The sequence below is a fragment of the Delphinapterus leucas genome, chromosome 15 (assembly GCF_059928025.1).
Source record: "Delphinapterus leucas isolate spDelLeu-1000000601 "Yukka" chromosome 15, BTC_Dleu_Yukka2, whole genome shotgun sequence".
Classification (NCBI taxonomy): Eukaryota; Metazoa; Chordata; class Mammalia; order Artiodactyla; family Monodontidae; genus Delphinapterus; species Delphinapterus leucas.
Genome location: NC_143143.1, coordinates 47,310,905 through 47,327,917, shown reverse-complemented (window position 1 = coordinate 47,327,917; position 17,013 = coordinate 47,310,905). Strand labels below are relative to the sequence as shown.

Sequence of the window (17,013 nt, the reverse complement as noted above, 5' to 3'; positions counted from 1 at the left end):
TAAAGTATAAGATGGCTGAGTATAAGACAATATTGACGCATATTTGTTTATATTATTAGGCATGTTAACAGGACGGTAATTACATTTTGCAAACAGAAACTTACAAAACTATTTAAGGATGAAATACGATGGTGAGGATTTGCTTTAAAATACTATAGGAAAGAGATGCATGAGATAGATGAAGGGCAAAAATATTGTTAATTATTGGAGCTAGATGGTAGGTTCATGAGGGCTCTTTAAAATGTTCTCTCTACTTTCATAAATATTTGAAAAGTTCAAAGTTTCTTTTAATGAAAATTATACGTTAATGCTGGAGAAAACATGTAATTTTACTAATTTTAGTGTCACAATATGTTTCTCCAGAAAAGAAAAATTACATACTTTTATATTAAGAACTTCTCAAGATTAAAAATGAGTTTAGGGCTTCCCTGGTGGCGCAGTGGTTGAGAGTCCGCCTGCCGATGCAGGGGACACAGGTTCGTGCCCTGGTCCGGGAAGATCCCACATGCCATGGAGCGGCTGGGCCCGTGAGCCATGGCCGCTGAGCCTGCGCGTCCGGAGCCTGTGCTCCACAACGGGAGAGGCCACAGCAGTGAGAGGCCCGCGTACCACAAAAAAAAAAAAAAAAAAAAAAAAATGAGTTTAGACTCTGGTCTTAAAGATACTTTAAAGTTTTATAATTAAAAGACCCCAGTTGAACACTTATTAACAGTAAAAGCATCTCTATAATCAACTACAAAACCTAAAATTAACTGATCTCTTTTCTGCTTTAATCCACAATATTCTATTCCAACAGGAGCTCTATCAAGTATTCAAAATGTTCCAAGATCACAGAACAAAGCGTGTCTTCCTCTCAAAGGCAAGCTACTGCTGGTGTATAACCAACTGCATCAGCCTTCTGTGGATAAAAATAGCCTTCAAACACCGCATGCACCAAAGACCAAAGACCCAGGGAAAGTCTAAGAACAAAGCAGTTACCAGGGAGGAATTCGGCCGGCTGAGAGCTTGCCCTTCTGCCCCTCACACAAGAGTCTGTTTGCAACTGAGACTGGGTTCTTGATTCCTATAAAATAAAATTGGCAGAAAATGAACTCAAAAAGTCTTCAAGTTTCCCACTCAATTCTGTGGCAGTTTCAATATGACAAATTTTAAATATCATGGAAAACTTTCTTTAAATATACTAATGAAAACCGTTAATTATCATGAAAAATAAGAATCAAATTGACAAATATATGAATACTTATAGATATAAGAACAAATATAAAACATATATTCTCATTTTATCATGTGCTACAGCAGCAAAGACTGAATTTGCAATAATACAAATTTAAATTAAGTTCCTTTTTAATAGATTTCAGTATAGAATTTAAAAAATAAACTGAAAATTTGGCATCTATTCTCAAAACCATGAATTTCCTCTAAAGAATAAACATGATTACAAACAGCTTCAAATTTACTTTGGGGAGAAAAATTAATGACCAAAAATTTTAAATCTCACCTGCAAGAAAAAATAAAGAGAAAGTCCTACAAATGGGATAAGGGTGGGGAGAGGCCAAGTATGTACAAGATTGAGACTTAAAATATGGTTCGGATTGTTTCCAGAAGGGAAAACAAAATGTGAACAGTGAGAAAAGGGTGCTTACCTAGGAGGAAAAATAGGACAGAAAGTATTAGCATGAAAAAAATTGCTAGCATGACAAACATGACAATGATGATGATAGAAGACAGTGACAGAAACTTAGGATCCAGTATGCGCCAGGCCCAGTGTCAAGCCCTTAAATGTATCAGATTATTTAACTGATCCTTCAACTCTATCACATAAGTACAGTTATAAACCCTACCTGATTACTGAGGAAACATTTGCACAGGTTAAGTTACCTGCCCAGGATCACACACTGAGATTTTAACAAAGGCAGCTCATGTCGGAGACCATGCCCTTAACCACTAACCTATGGATGCCTTTCAGAACACTATTAATAACAACAACAACAAAAAAAAAAAAACAGAAGTGGGAAACAAAGAGGCTAAAAACCTCAAATTAGGGTCACCAGACTGCCTTAAAACAAAACTAGACATTTAGCTAAACACCAAAAACTTCTCTGCCCCCGCAAAGAATGTATGAAGTAGCAAAGAAAGGAAAAGGTTAGATCTCTGTACTAGCTCTCTTTTTTTTTTTTTTTTTTTTTTTTTTTGCGGTACGCGGGCCTCTCACTGCTGTGGCCTCTCCCGTTGCGGAGCACAGGCTCCGGACGCGCAGGCTCAGCGGCCATGGCTCACGGGCCCAGCCGCTCCGCGGCATGTGGGATCTTCCCGGACCGGGGCACGAACCCGTGTCCCCTGCATCAGCAGGCGGACTCCCAACCACTGCGCCACCAGGGAAGCCCTGTACTAGCTCTTAAAATAAATTTATTTCTGTATGTGATGATACAGTATTGTAAAGACATTAATAATTACCAAATTAACTTACAAATTCAAAGCTATAAATTCTCCATCAAAGCTTCAAAAGGATTTCTATGATGCATGACAAGCTGACTCTTAAATTCATCAGGAAAAAAAAAATGAAAAAAATTTTTTGTAAAAAACCGAAGAGGTATTCACCTTACAAGATAACCATTTTTTATTAAAAGCTATTCTAATTGAGTGTGGTTTGGGTACAAAATAGACAAATATATCAATGGAATAGAATAAAGCTGAAGTTGAGACACAAACACATGTGCATGTGGCTATTTAATACATGATATAGATAGTATTTCAAATGAATAGGAAAACGGATGGACTATCTATGAGAGGTGGAAAGAACAGAGTGATGGGAGTCATAAACCAGCTATCAATTTATCTCTTCTCAGCTATAAATTCACCCTTGGTTGCCTTATGGGTGAAAGTGGATATGGGCCTTTTAACTATGTTTCCTTTGCCAGCTGGCACATGGGTCAGCTTTGTCAGTAGAGGGGGCTGGAGACATCATGCAGGAGGAAAAGGTGGCCTGCCAGCCAGGCTCCAGGAGAGCAGCAGTTATTCTCACTATCTGGTCCACAAGGTTCTCTCCAGTGCTAAGTGCTTGCGGGGTGCAGCTTTCTCCAGCATTTGGCTACAATGTTTTCCCCAACTCCTGATTCAGGCCACAGCAGCATAGCTGACAGCCCCAGAAAGAACAGGACCAGGCCCAGCTCAAGTCACTGATCCCCACACCTTCTCCTCAGCCCCATAGCAAAGCATCCTGTGGGGCTGGCTGTCTAGGGAGCCAAAAGCCCAATCCTCATCCTGCAAACAAAGGTTTAGTTCCCATGGCTTCCTGGCCTCTGTGTGCCCAGCTATCAGCCTGAGGCCCCCAGGACTGTTTCTGCTCTCACAGTGACTGTGGCCTGGGTAACCCAGCAAAAAAGTGGTCTGTCAAACAGTCAGCTGCAGCCACACCTTTTTCTGTGAGGTCTGAACTCCCTTCCAAGTTTATTCTTACCTGGGTAGTCTCCCTCTGCCCTTTACATTAAGCTTCTCCTGTTTAAACTGCTGTGTGGTTTCTGTCCCCTAGTTGGACCCAGACTGACACAGTAACCTTGGACAAATTACTAAATCTCTCCTGTGTCTCAGTTTCCTCACCTATAAAATGGGGATAAAAGTACTGATCTCAGAAGGTTATCACAAGAACTAAATGATTTAACATACATGAACTACTGGAGAACATTGCATGGTATGTATGTAATACCCAATAAATGGTACTTAATATTATTGTTACTGTTGTTACTGTTGTTATATAGGGACAATTTGCTGATCAATTCAGAAATTGATCAACAAACAATGCATTCAAGAAGCCAATGAAAAATAAATTACACATGTATTTGAAAAAAATGTAAGTTACTGTAGTTACAATTATGAGTGAGGTAAACCTTAAGAAATACAAAAGCACAAAAGGGAAAGTAATAAGTCTGACAAATAAAATTTTAAATTCCAATATGATAAAGCACGTTATAAACAGAGGTAAAAGGCAAGCCACACAAGAAGTATAAACAGTTCACAGAGAAATGTTAATGGCCTTTAAAAATATGAAATTTCATTAAATACCAATAAAACCTCATAATAAAAGAAATTAAAACTAATTGAAATGCTGTTCTTACCTATCACAAAAATCAGAAAAGATACAGAAGATTGGAACAATGAATAAGTAAATTGACCTAGTTGACATACATAGAATACACACCCAACAACTGCAGAATACTCTTTTGAAGTTCACACGGAACATTCATCAAAATACGCCATAAGCTGAGCCATAAAGCAAGTCTCAGAAAGTTTCAAGGGGTTGGAACCATTCAGAATACATTCTCTAACCACAGTGACATTAAACTGGAAGTCAATCAAGCCTTTAGGCAAATAAATTTGACAACTCATATGAAAAAGACAAATTCCTTGGGAAACACACATAAGAAAAAATATAGATAATCTCATAACTGGTAAAGAAATTGAATCCCATTTATTTAAAACTTCCCACAAAGAAAACTCCAATGATTCAAAATAACTAATGCATTTTCCAAACAATTAAAAAACATTCCAATTGTACACACACTCTTTCAAAGAACAGAGGAGAAAAAAATCCCAACTCATTTTATGAGGCCAGCCATAACATGATTCCAAAATCTAAAAAGAATATTTTAAGAAAGTAAAATTAAAGCCAATCTATTATATAAACATAGATGTCAAAATCTTAAACATCAGTAAATCAAATCCAGTGGAATGTGAAAAAGATAAAAAATTACAATCCTGACTTTATGCCAGGAATGAAAAGTTGGTTTAACATTCAAAAATCAACCATAAATTCCATCATATCTAACAAAATAAAAAAGAAAAGCCAAAGATGCAGAAAAGCACTTAATGATATTCAATAACCCATTTAAAATAAAAATTATCAGCAAACTAAGACTAGAAGGAAATGTCCTCAATCTGATAAAGAGCATTTATGAAAATCCTACAGCTACCAGCACACAGTATGGTGAAATATCTAATGCTCTCCCTCTAAGACCAGGAACAAAGCAAGGATATACACTATCACCGCTTATATTCAATATTGCACCGAGTGTCAGAGCCAGCACAATAATGCAAGAAAAAAAAATTTTTAATATTAGAAAGGAAAAAAAAAACTGCCATGATTCAAAGATGTGACTGTGTATATAGAAATTACAAGAGAATCTATTTTTCTAATTGCTTGAATTAGTAAGTGAAGTCATCAAGGCCACTGAATATAAGTCCAATACACAAAACTCAACTGTATTTCTAAATACAAAAATAACTGGATATTGATTTTTAAAATATATATTTACAATAGCCATCAAAAAAACTTAATATCTAGAATAAATCTAATCAAAAGGGTGTATAAGACATCTATACTAAAAACCATAAAACATTGCTGAGAAAGAAATGAATAATATTTATACAAATGCACATATTTCATGTTCATGAACAGGAATATCCAATATTGTTAAGATGTCAGTTGTCCACATATGGTTTTATACATTCAATGCAATACCAGTCAAAATCTCAGCAGGGTTTTATTATGGACATTGACAAGTTGATTCTAAAAATTTTATGAAAATGCCATCAACTTAGAATAGCCAATACAGGGGCTTCCCTGGTGGCACAGTGGTTAAGAATCCGCCTGCCAATGTGGGGGACACGGGTTCAAGCCCTGGTCTGGGAACATCCCACATGCTGTGGAGCAGCTAAGTCCATGCGCCACAACTACTGAGCCTGCGCTCTAGAGCCCGCGAGCCACAACTACTGAGCCCATGTGCCACAACTACTGAAGCTTGCATGCCTAGAGCCCGTGCTCTGAAACAAGAGAAGCCACGCAATGAGAAGCCCACGCATCGCAACGAAGAGTAGCCCCCGCTCGTTGCAACTAGAGAAAGCCCAGACCCAACACAGCCAAAAATAAATTTATTAAAAGAATGGCCAATACAACTGTAAAGAAAAAAAAGAAAAAGGAAGTTGGAAGTCTTACACTATCAAATTATCAAAATACAATATAAAGCTATAGAAATCAAGACAGTGTGGGACTGGCAATAGACAGATTAATGGAATAGAAGGTATAGAAACAAACCATAACACATACAGTCACCTGATTTGCCAACACAATTCTATGAGGAAAGAACTGTCCTTTCTATTGACAATAGCAATGAGCCATTTGGATATCCATAAGAGGGCAAAAAGTTAATTTCGGTTCCTACTTCACTCAAATTAATCTGAGCTTGATAAGAAAGCTAAATGTGAAGGGTTAAAAACAATAGAACTGGGCTTCCCTGGTGGCGCAGTGGTTGAGAGTCCGCCTGCCGATGCAGGGGACACGGGTTCATGCCCCGGTCCGGGAAGATCCCATATGCCGCGGAGCGGCTGGGCCCGTGAGCCATGGCCGCTGAGCCTGCGCGTCCGGAGCCTGTGCTCCACAACGGGAGAGGCCACAACAGTGACAGGCCCGCGTACCGCAAAAAAAAAAAAAAAAACAATAGAACTACTAAAAGAAAACAGTGGAAGCTACCTTCAAAACTTTGGGTAGGCAAAGATTTCTTAAACAAAATACAATAAAAATTAACCATAACATGAAAGGTTGATAACTTAAACTTCATTAGAAGAGTGAGCAACAGACTGGGAGCAGATATTCACAATACATGTATCTGACAAAGGATCTGTATGAAAAATATATAAGGTACTCCAACAAATAAATTTTTTAAAAATCCAATAAAAAGTATGCAGGGGCTTCCCTGGTGGCGCAATGGTTGAGAGTCCGCCTGCCGATGCAGGAGACACGGGTTCGTGCCCCGGTCTGGGAAGATCCCACATGCCATGGAGCGGCTGGGCCCATGAGCCATGGCTGCTGAGCCTGCGCGTCTGGAGCCTGTGCTCCGCAACGGGAGGGGCCACAACAGTGAGAGGCCTGCGTACTGCAAAAAAAAAGTATGCAAAAGACTTGAACACACTGCACAACAAGGATATCTAAATGGCCAATAGGCATATGAGACGGTTCTCAATATCATTAGTCACCAGAGAAACTCAAATTAAAACAATACCACTACACACGTATCAAAATGACTAAATTTTAAAAAGAATAACAGTATCAAACATTGGCAAGGATGCAGAGTAACTGAAATGCTCATACATTGTGGGAGTATAGATTGTAACAACTACTTTCTAAAACTGTCTGACAGTATCTTCTAAAGCAAAGTACATATGTACTTAAACTTACCATTCCAAATCCTAGGTTTATACTCAACGGAAATATTAATAAGTGCATATGTCTACCAAAAGACATGCACAAAAATATGCACTGGAGTTTTATTCATAACAGTCAAAAACTAGAAATTATTTAAATATCCACCAAGAGAATAAGTTATTTTATATTCATGCAATAAAATGCTATTAACACAAAAGGAAAAACTACTATGACACAAATCATAAATCAATCTCACAGGCATAACATTAAGCAAAAGAAACCAGACACAGAGGTGTACGATTCCATTCATAGGAATCTGAAGAACAGGCAAATTAATCTATGGTGCCTAAAGTCAGGATTAATGGACAAGGGGGAGTAGGTAGGAGGAGAGTACAAGAAGTATAAACTAGGAAGAGGCATAAAGAACCCTTCTGGAAGTTTGGAAATGTTCTATATTTTGACATGGAAATGTTTTATGTCTTGATTTGGTGGTGGTTTACATGGCTATATACATCTAGAAATTAATGAAGTTTTATACTTAAAATCGCTTATATGTGGAATCTAAAAAATGGTACAAATGAACTTATTTATAAAAGAGAAATATAGTCACAGATGTAGAAAACAAACGTATGGTTACCAGGGGGAAGGGGAGGAGGGATAAACTGGGAAATTAGGATTGACATATACATAATATTATATATAAAATAGATAACCAATAAGGACCTACTGTATAGCAAAAGGAGCTCTACTCAATATTCCGTAATGGCCTATATGGGAAAAGAATCTAAAAAGGAGTGGACATATGTATAACTGATTGACTTTGCTGTACAGCAGAAACTAACACAACATTGTAAATCAACTATACTCCAAAAAAATATTTTTTTTTCAAAAATCTGTGCCCTTCATGTATATTTTGTTTAATAAGTAAACTGCAAAACATTTGTATCTTATATGTACTGATGTGGAAAAAATCTCCAAGACATCCTATTTAAAGAAAAAAAGAGGGCTTCCCTGGCGGCGCAATGGTTGAGAGTCTGCCTGTCGATGCAGGGGACGCAGGTTCATGCCCCGGTCCAGGAAGATCCCACATGCCGCGGAGCGGCTGGGCCCGTGAGCCATGGCCGCTGAGCCTGCGCGTCCGGAGCCTGTGCTCCGCAACGGGAGAGGCCACAGCACTGACAGGCCCGCGTACCACAAAAAAAAAAAAAAGAAAAAAAGAAAGTTTCATAATAATATGTACATTGATCTTTTAAAAATATGTGCAAAACTATGTTTCTCTTACATATAAATATGGATAAATGCACATTATTTTACTGGTTAAACCTCCTAAGGAGAGTTTTGGAAGGAAAGATTTGGAAGACCAAAGGTAAGTTTTATTTATATCATTTGAAGTTTTTAACAATAAAAATATATTATTTGTGTATTCAAATAATTGCAAAATTAATAGAATATCCTAACTTCCATTTTACATGTCTGTAATCTCTTGAGGAGATGGAGGAGAATGATCAAACTCTAACCAAAGACTTGGACATAAGCTATTTCACTGTTTTCTTTCTATCTGTAGGTAAGATTTTCTGTTTTAAATTCCATAAAAGAAAACAATGTTTGTTTTCAACACTATTTCAAGTAAGAATGAAGAAAACAATTGAGCTAAGTCTTTAGGAGGAATGAAATGGTAATATTCAGGGTTTTTCTAAGAATAGAGATAATGTGTTATAATGTTCACATACCACTCAGTGCTCCAACAGCTCCAAAATTCAGGGATTTTCCATCCATTATGCTGGCATCACACTCAATTTCACCCAGGAGATTTAGATTAGATCCCATTCCTGCATTTGTAAAAGGAGAATCCTAAAAGATAAAAACAAACATTAAAATACCATTAGTCTTAGAGAAGAATTAATGTCAACACTTCATAAACTCTTCCAAAAACTAGAAAGGGAAAGAACACTTCCCAACTCATTGTATGATACCAGTGCAACCCTGATTCCAAAACAAAGCAAAGATATCATAAGGAAAGAAAACTACAGGACAATATACCTTGTGAATATTGACACCAAAATTCTCAAGGAAAGCAAATGCAGCAAAATATGAAAGGATTAAACACCATGAACAAGAGGGATTCCAGGAAAGCAAGTTTGGTTTAATATCTGAAACTCATTGTAATACACCATGTTAATAAAATAAAGAATAAAACAAATTTTTAAAACATGATCATATTAATAGAGAAAAAGGATTTGACAAAATCCAATACCCTTTCATGAGAAAAACACTCAACAAACTAGAAATAGAAGGGAACTTCCTTAACATGATAAAGGGCATCTACAGGAGTCCAAAGCTAACATCATATTTAATGGTGAAAGACCCTTTCCCCTAAGATCAGGAACAACACAACAATGTTCACTCTTACCACTTCTTTTCAGCATTATAGTGGATATTCTGAACAAGACAATTAGGCAAGAAAGAAAAACAAAGAGCATCTAGATTAGAAAGGAAGAAGTAAAATTACCTCTATTGGAAGATGACATGATCTTGTATACAAAAAATCCTAAAAACTCCACTAAAAAACTATGAGAACTAATAAAAAAGTTCAACAGGATTGCAAGATATAAGCTCAATATGCAAAAATCAGTTGTATTTCTATACCTTAGTAATGAAAAATCTGAAAATGAAATTAAGAAAATAATTCGATTTACAATAACATCAAAAAGAATAAAATAGGAATAAATTTAACAAAAGAAGTGTAAGAGGTGTACAGTAAAAACTATAAAACATGTTTTAAAGAAATTAAAGACCTAAGTCAATGGAAGGATATCAATGTACATAGAACAGAAGACTTAATATCTTTAAGATGGCAATACTCCCCAAATTGGTCTGATTCAACACAATCCCTTATCAAATCCTAGCTGCCGTTTTTTGCAAAAATTGGCAAACTAATCTTACAATTCATATGGAAATGCAAGGAACTAAGAATAGTCAGAACAATTTTTAAAAGAAAAACACTTTTTTTCTTTTAAAAATTGAAGGCTCACACTTCTAGGTTTTATAACTTACTACAAACTAAAGTAATCAAGACAGTGTGATATGGACATATAGCTAAGGATAGACATAGATCAATGCAATAGAAGTGTCCAGAAATAAGCCTTACACTTATGGTCAATTCATCAGGGATGCCAAAACAATTCAATAAAGAAAGGATAACTTATAAGAACCTACTGTATAGCAAAAGGAACTCTACTCAATATTCTGTAATGACCTATATGGGAAAAGAATCTAAAAAATAGATATATGTATATGTATAACTGATTGACTTTGCTGTACAGCAGAAACTAATACAACATTGTAAATCAACTATACTCCAATAAAAATTAATTTTTTTAAAAAAGCAGAAAACAAATACTTCTTTACTGGGTTCAGCAATTTAGTAAGTGAAAATACATATGCAATAAAGTTTCAGTTACAGTATTAAAAAAAAAAGAAAAAAGAAAGTATAGTCTTTTCCATAAATGGTGCTGGGACAATTAGATATCCAAACGCAAGAGAGTATCTGAGTCAGAAATCACAGTCAATGCAGACAAATTAACTATGTTCTAAGCTAAGACCAATATTATCTAGGAAACCAGGGCAATTCTTTACCAACCTAAAGATCACCAAATGCCCAAAATTATCTAAAAATGTCCCCAGTTTCCTGGATCCAAGGAAAACTGACCACAACATTAAGACCTCCCTAATGTGTACCTATAACTTGAGCAAAGGGGTCAGGTATTTGAGACCAGGGCTTTTGTTCTAATGCAGTTAGAAAATCTAATTGTCCACAGAATTTTAGAAGATCACAGACTGGAAAACAACAAAAGGTCTGTATAATTAAATAGAAAGTGAGTGATACAAACAATAAGTACTTTGAGGATTCAAAAGGAAATGGCCCAGTATAAGATGAAGAAGTTAATAGCAGACTTCCTGAAGGATGTAAAACAAAACCAAAGACTGGTCAGGGAGCTAGAAAATTCCACTTGGTGGATATGCAGGGAGCAACACGTAGGCAGCCGTAAAGTGTCAGAGTCACAGAAGACACATTTAGGAAACATGGTTGGCTGGAGCCAAATATGGAGATTGCTCCATGCCACTCATCAGAATCTGGACTTGATTGGGAAAATAATGAGAAGCCATTCAAGCTTTCTGTAGAAGAAAAAGTCAAGATGAGTATATTGGCCAAGGAAACATAAACTGACATTCACATATTATTGATATATGAAAAGGAAGGGGAGGAAACTGAAATCAGAGAGACCAAACTGGAGGCTATTTTACAATGCAGGCTTGAAACATTAACCACTTGATATGAAATGACAGCAGCAGGGAAAAGGAAATAGAAAGAGAGAGAAAAGGACCAGAACTTCCAAACTTGAGAGATAAATAAAACCATTAATAAAAACGGGGCATTTTATAAGATGAAGGAAAGAAATTGCGTAGTTAAGTGTAACGAGTTTGAATAAGGCCTTCCAAGTGAATATTCTACCTAAATCAATTCACAACTAAATATTGGGAAAGAGATCACAACTAAATAAGGACTATGATTTAGAACAGATAAAGACTGAATCCTTGCCCTGGATTAGTTCATATATATATATATATATATATATACACACACACATACATATATGTATGTATGTATATTGGGGGGAGTGGCAGAGAAAGGTTTACTGCAGGCAGGGCCAAGCAAGAGCGGGTGGCTCGTGCTCAAAAGCCTGAACCCATATATCCAAACATAAAAGACCCAGGTCAGAAGCCTCTATGACACTCAACAGAGAGACTGTACAAGTAAGCACAAGTAAATTATCACCATATTACAAGGGTTTTTTTTTTACTCTACATAACCTCCCTTGCCTAATCACATATATCTTTCAAAGTACGTGAGAAAGGAACTGAAATGTGAGAAAAATTTAAAGCATCATATTTAGTAATTCCCAAAATATATGTACAAGATTATAACAGTATATATGCCATTTCAACAATCTTTAAAATGGGATATATCAGCAAATAAGCTCTACAAAATTAATTTCAATATAATACAAAGTTAAAAATCACAAAGTGAAGTAAATTATTCTAAAAATAGCTCTTGCCCAATGTTTAAATTTGACATTTCAAAAATACCTAAGAAAATTAAAGGATACCTTAGAAGCAATTTTTTTTCAAAAATACTTCTCCTACTTCAAAATACATTTATAACTTCAAAAGTGTGTCTACTGAACTTCTGCTTCTGACTCTGAAGCCATAACAGGGATCATATTTGTCCTCCTAACTAGAAAATCAGACAAAATATATGAAACAGACAGACTTCGTTCAATAGCCAGCACAGGACTGTGATCCTGAGAAAAACAGACACAAATCAGGTGCCTCCACTTAATCCCTAGAGATACTTTTCAGACCACAGCACAGGGAAGAGGAACCCAAAAAAGAGCCAACATTCTTCCAGAGTTGAGGAGACAAAGTTATGAGTTCACGGAGGCCAGAAAGGCTAGAATATGCAGTACAGGGTGCAAAGAAGAGGAAGCCACACGGAGAGAATGCCAGAGGCCTGTAGGACCCTGAGACTTTAAATGAGTATTAGCCTACATACACTTGTGAGGAAGCTACAAGACCAAAGAAAGAACCCCTGGAAAAGAGTAAGCTGAGCAATCCCTGGAGCTCACACAGAGGGGAGAATAAGTCATGTTCCCATCAGCCAGAGTGAGGACATCAGGAAAAGTCTCAGGTAACGTCTAGAGTTGGGCCAAATCAGCCCTAGAAACAAGGCTACTTTAGACTTGCACTAACAAGGTTTTAAAGAAGCCTCAAGGGCTTCCCTGGTGGCCCAATGGTTGAGAGTCCGCCTGCCGATGCAGGGGCGCGGGTTCGTGCCCCAGTCCAGGGAGATCCCACATGCTGCAGAGTGGCTGGGCCCGTGAGCCATGGCCGCTGAGCCTGCGCGTCCGGAGCCTGTGCTCCGCAACGGGAGAGGCCACAACAGTGAGAGGCCCACGTACCACAAAAAAAAAAAAAAAAAAAGCCTCAAAAGGATCAAAATGATTTACACAACAGTGTCCCAGGACAAAGTCCTACAATATTTGAAGAAATACTACAATATCCAACTCCCAAAGATGTAAAATACAGTGTTTAAAAAAAACCAAAGATGACCAGCATTCAAATAAGCAGAAAACTATGCCTCATAACCAGAAGAAATTACCACACAAAAACAGACCTATAAATGACAGATGATAGAACTAGCAAACAATTCTAATGTTAACTAACAATGTTAAACTAGCTTTCACAAACATACTCTATATGTTCAAGTACGTATAGGAAAACATGAAGATAAGAAGAAAAAGAAGCTATGAAAAAATAAATTAATCAAACTTCTAGAGATGAAAAATATAATCTAAGGTGAAAAACACTTTGGAACAAAAAAAGATTTTCACATTAGGTAAAACTAAAGAAATCCAAATAAAATATGGACTTTAGTTAATAATAATGTGTTAATACAGGTTCATTAACCGTGAAACATGTACCATACTAATATAGATGCTAATAGGGAAGATGAGGTATTGGGTGTACTGGAATTCTCTGTATTAGCTTCTCAATTTTTCTGTAAATCTAAAACTGTTCTAAAATTAAAACTTTATTTTAAAATATCAAGCCACAGCCTGGGAGAAAAATTTTACGAAACATAAAGGTAGAGGACTTGTATCCAGTGTATATAAAAAAATCATACAACTCAGTAAGACAATCCAAAGTTTTTAATGGGCAATCAATTTCATGAACAGATTGCAAATAATACATGAAAATATGTATAATATCATTAGTCATTAGGGAATGCAAATTGAAACCACGAGATACCACTAAAATGGTTAGATTTAAAAGGCCAACAATAGTGAGTTTTGGCAAGAAAGTAGAGCAACTGTAACCCTCATACACTGCTAGTAAGAATAAAAATAGCAAATAGTTTGGCAGTTTCTTTAAAGTTAAGCATACACTTACCATAGATCCAGCAATTCTACTCCTAACTATTTATCCAAGAAAAATGAAAGCATATGTCCACATAAAGACTTGAATGAAAATGTTCATATCAGCTTTAATCAGAACGGCCAAAAGAGGGAAACAACACAAATGCTCATCGACTGGTAAATGGATAAACAAATTGTGATATATCAATACAATAAAATACTGTTCAGCAATAAAAGGAACAAATTCCTAATTTACCCAACAATATGGATGAATCTCAAAAGCATTATGCTAAGTGAAAGAAGCCACTCACAAAAGGCCACTTAATGTATGACTCTATTTATACCAAATTCTAGAAAAGGCCAAATTATGAAAAAAGCAGATAGTAGTTGCCAGGGGTGGCTGAGAGGAGGGGATCCACTGCAGACAGGCATTATAAGAGAATTTTGGGGGTGATGGAAATGTTATATGTCAAGATTGAGTTGGTAGTTACATTGGTAGTTACATTTGTCAAAACTCATCAAATTGTACACTTAAAATTGGTGCATTTTGTTGTATATAAATTATATTTCAATAAAACTGAAAAAAAATTGTACTTATCACTCAGTAATAAACTGACCACCCCATATACTAACTTTCCCCTTATAATGTACATAAGCTTTTTATACGGTCATTTGTTGCTGATTTTCTGAGCTGAATCATTTGTACAACTAGCAATCATTATATCCGATCAGTAGCCAGCGATCCTTTTAAAATCCTGTTTACTCCCCTGTTCAAAAACCTGCAATGGTTTTCTGTCATACTTTAGAATAAAATCTAAAGTCTTACTTTCCAAGGTTTACAAGGCCCTACGTGATCTGGCCCCTCTCTTCCTCTCCCTTACTATGCACCAGCCACACGCCTCCTTGTAATTCTTGCACAAGAGGAACACTCCCACCTGAAGGCTTTTACATTTTGAGATGCTGAGCTTAGTGAGCAATTATAGTAGGGGAAAAAGGCAGTAAATAAAGACTGCGTGTGTGTGTGTGTGTGTGTGTGTGTGTGTGTGTGTGTGTGTGTATACAGAAACATACACATACACGTATGTCTGCATATATAAATAGCTGATGTCCCATGATGGTAAGTACTAGAAAGAAGAATAAAATGGGATAAGAAGAGACTTTCCCTTCAAACCCGAGACTCCCTTCCCCGACACCTTTGTTTGCATGGCTTTCTCCCCCATCTTGTTCATGTGACATCTCTGGGCCGGTCAGTCCTCCCCATACTGACTTAGCATTTCCCCAACCTTCCCCAATGATTTTTTCTCTTACTATCTTATTCTTCTCTATGGTACTTTTTACTACTTGACATTATATATAATTGTCTAATTCTCCCCACAGAATGTAAGCCCTGTAAGTACAATAATTTGTCTTTTTAGGTGTTGTATCCCAATGTCTAAAGTAATGCTTGGTACACAGTAGGTACTCAATAAATATTTGCAGAATGAATAGGAGTTAATTACAAATAGATATAAATAGAATAACTGATCACTGTGAACTATAAGCCCTTAAGCAAGCTGATACTTACTGATTCCTACAGGTTACTGCTATAAAGAAATGCCAGAAAAACGTAATAGAGTGTTAAGAATCCAATCTTTTCACAGTTGTAACAAGAGAAATGAAATAAATTCAGACAACAGAATTTTCAGTTTCTAAAAGATAACATTTTAAAAGCAAAATATTTTTTAAGTTTACTTATAACTTTCGAAGGAGACAAAGCTTTAAAAAACAAGATCACTTTGCTTAACCCAGCAAAGAGAGGGCAGGAAAGCCAAGAGGCGAATCAAGAGCTACACACCCACCATGACATGGAAACCCTTTCTTATTAATGAAATTTGGAAACACCAAGCCAAGGCAAAGATCTGCAAAGCATTACTCTTTCACTCTAAACCACAACCTGTATTACCCATTTAATGTCCTTTGCTGAAAGCATAAAATAAGAACTGTTTGCAAGGCTATGGGGTATACTGTACCTCTGGGGATCTATTATGAGACCTCTATTAACAGCACTTACAGATGCAAACAATTTAGTTTTCAAATGTTGTACAAAAACTGGACTGGCACACTGTAAAATCATTTTTATATAAAATGATTTACGTCTGTCCAATTTCCAATCTTCCTTTAAGGAGAAGTTAGACATTTACAGGAAATTACTAATATGTTAGTATTCATACCTTGTTAATCAAGGGCAAGTTCAACAGTAGAATGAAATTACGTGATAATACACTTTCTTATTCAAAATTAAGTATGCTAAGATATCAAAATTATTTTTATTATTGCCTTCATTAATAAGCAGGTAGTTTTATTAATCTAAAGCTAATGAGGGAAAAAAATGGAACTGCTTTTGAAACAATTTCTTGAATCATTTTTAAATAGAATAATAAACACAGGATGTATACTCCACGTTGTTATAGTCTTTTTCAAACTAACACTAGTAAAAATTGTACAATAAACCTATCCTACCTGACACTATCCTAACAATTACAAACTCCTTGGTATTTCATCATCAATTCTCACTATTTATAGGATGAATAGAAGCCAATGAAAATGTATTACCAAACAATCATTGAGGATATTTTTATTAAGCAGCCAATTAAGCTCAAATTTTCAAGACCAGATTGCTGAAAGATTTCCAATTTAGATTCCTCTGTGGCGGTATAGGCTAAGATTCATCCATTCATTCAACAAAAAATTATTGTTCATCTATGTGCCAGGCAAATCTTTCTGTAAAGAGCCAGATATGTTACATAGTTCAGGCTTGGCCACACAGACAACTCTACAACTACTAAACTCTGCCTCTGTAAC

At 36.2% G+C, this 17,013-nt stretch overlaps 1 protein-coding gene across 7 annotated transcripts in view; it reads right to left on the bottom strand.

Annotated features, from left to right (window-relative positions):
* Positions 1 to 17,013, bottom strand: part of TASP1 (taspase 1) — a 238,846-nt gene that overhangs the window by 187,214 nt on the left and 34,619 nt on the right. For all 7 annotated transcript variants that reach the window (XR_002647452.2, XM_089896558.1, XM_089896556.1 and 4 more), the window contains 2 exons: positions 8,926 to 9,046; positions 979 to 1,063 (listed from right to left, as the gene is read on the bottom strand). Coding sequence is in view for 6 of the 7 variants with exons in the window: in XM_089896558.1 (XP_089752684.1) it covers positions 979 to 1,063; positions 8,926 to 9,046 (206 nt within the window). In the remaining variant the exon portion in view is untranslated. The remainder of the gene's footprint in view (positions 1 to 978; positions 1,064 to 8,925; positions 9,047 to 17,013) is intronic.